The sequence below is a fragment of the Haliaeetus leucocephalus genome, unplaced genomic scaffold (genome assembly GCF_000737465.1).
Source record: "Haliaeetus leucocephalus isolate CR32 unplaced genomic scaffold, Haliaeetus_leucocephalus-4.0 Scaffold402, whole genome shotgun sequence".
NCBI lineage: Eukaryota > Metazoa > Chordata > Aves > Accipitriformes > Accipitridae > Haliaeetus > Haliaeetus leucocephalus.
In genome coordinates, this window is record NW_010972838.1 from 8988 (window position 1) to 11201 (window position 2214).

Consider the following 2214-nt stretch of genomic DNA (forward strand, 5'->3'; position numbering starts at 1 on the left):
AGGCAGTTTTGGGGTCCTCAGGAGACTTTGGGGGTGTTCTGGGGTCTTGAGAGTGGTTTGCGGCACTTCAGGTGTCCTGGGGACTCTTTAGGTTTTTTTGGAATTTCCAAGGATGGTTTGCAGCAGTTTTGGGGTACTTGCGTATCTTGGATGGTTTTCATGGCCTAAGCGTGGTTAGAGACAGTTTGGGGGACGCTTTGAGGCAGTTCTAGGGTTTCAAGAGTGGTTTGGGGCACTTTTGGGGTCCTGGGGAGACTCTGCGGTGTTTCTGGTGTCCCAAGAATTGTTTGCAGCATTTTTTGGGAAGCTTTAAGGTGGTTCTGGGGTCCCCAAGAGTGTTTTAGGCTGTTCTGGGGTGCTCTGGAGACTTTGGGGTGGTTTGGGGGTCCCAAGGATTGATTGGGGCAGTTCTGGGGTCCCTACATTAGTTTGGGACAGTTTTGTGGTCCGGTGGACATGCTTTGGGGGGAGTTGTGGGTGCTCCAGGATTCTCTGGGGACATTTTGGGGTCCTGGGAATGCTCTGCAGCCCTGGACAAGGTTTGGGAGGGGTTCTGGGTCTGCGCTGGTCATTGAGGGGAGTTTTGGGGTTCAGGGGTTTCCCCGTACCTCAAGGAGGAGGCGGAAGAGGGGGAGGGGGGGCGGGCGGGCAGCCTGCAGCAGACGCCAGATGCTCTGGGCCTCGTCCAGCGTCACCTCCAGCAGGTCCCCCTCCATCATCAGCTCCTCCAGCGGCCGCCGTGCCCCCTCCGCCAGCTCCAGCACCGGGCCCTGCAGCCGCGGCAGCACCGCGCTCAGCGCTTCCAGCTCTGCGGGGACACCGCGTCACCAGGGGGGACACCGCGTCACCGGGGGGGGGGGGAACACACCACAGCATGGGGATGTGCTGGACCCACACCCCCCCCAGGACACCCACAGGGCTCCCATGGGAGCTGTACAGGCCCTCCCGCACTCACACGGGATCCACAGGGTCCCCACTGTACCCCCATGGGATCCCCAGGGCTGCCGCCATGGGATCCACCGGATCCCAGCACCACATGGGAATCCAGAGGGTTCACGTGGGATTCCTGGAGTCCCACACCATCCCTGCGACTCACATAGGATCCACAGGGTCCCGCAGCATCACCACGCTCACACGAGATCTACTGGGTCCCACTGTGCCCCCATGGGATACACTGGGGCCCAGGCACATATGGGATCCCTGGAGTCCCACAATGGCCCCTGTACTCAGATGGGATCTACAGGACTCACACAAGGATCCTTAGAGGCCCAGTGTCCCCTGTACTATTATGGGATCCGATGGATCCCAGCGTTACACTGGATCTACAGGGCTCACATAGGATCTCTGCAGTCCCACAGTGCCTCCTACACTGAAAGGGGAGCCACTGGATCCCACAGCATCCCCTGTGCTCACACAGGAGCCACAGGGCTCACGTGGGATCCACTAGGTCCCCCAGAATCACATGGGATCCACAGGGCTGGCAGAGGATCCCTCAAGTCCCACAGTGTCCCCTGCATTCCCATGGGATCCCTGCAGTTTCACGCTGTCCCTATACTCACAGGGATCTTATGTGAGTCCTATAGATCCAGAGTCCTGCAACAGCCCCCGTACCCCCACGTTATCCACAGGGCTCACGCAGGATCCCTAGAGTCCCACAGGATCCACCGGGCTCACGTAGACTCCTTAGAGTCCTGCAGTGTCACCTGTGCTCAGATGGGATCCACAGGATCTGCGCAGGATCCAGTTGATCCCCTAGTGACCCCTGTGCTCATACTGGATCTATAGGGCTAGCACAGGATCCCTGGTGGCCCATACTGTGCCCTGCACTCAGCTGGGATCCCCAGAACCTCACATTGCCCATGTATTCACAGATGATCCTACAGGAACCTTATAGATCAGAGTCCCACAGGATCCCCTGTATTCACAAGGGATCCACTGGATCTCGCCGTCTCCCCTGCGCTCACATGGGATCCCTGGAGTCCAACAGCTTTCCCCGGGGCTCACAGGGAAGCCATAGGGCCCACATGGGATCCAATAGATCCCAGCATCCCTGGGGCTCACAGGGGATCCTAGGGGATCCACCAAAGCCCCTAAAAGCCCCCCAAGATCCCACTCACCTGAGGGCAGGGGGCCGTTCTTCTCCGGGCTGGGGGCATCGCCGTTCTCCACCGACACCTGGAGGTGGGAGGACACTATGTTGGGGGGGGGGGCGGG

General features: G+C 59.7%; 1 protein-coding gene across 1 annotated transcript in view; it reads right to left on the reverse strand.

Annotated features, from left to right (window-relative positions):
• Window positions 1–608: 608 nt before the first annotated feature.
• Window positions 609–2214, reverse strand: part of KDM5C (lysine (K)-specific demethylase 5C) — a gene marked incomplete at its 3' end in the record, with an annotated part of 11831 nt that continues 10225 nt past the window's right edge. Inside the window, exons 24-25 of the mRNA XM_010573978.1 lie at window positions 2118–2175; window positions 609–808 (exon numbers count right to left, since the gene is read on the reverse strand). Coding sequence (XP_010572280.1) covers window positions 609–808; window positions 2118–2175 — 258 coding nt within the window. The remainder of the gene's footprint in view (window positions 809–2117; window positions 2176–2214) is intronic.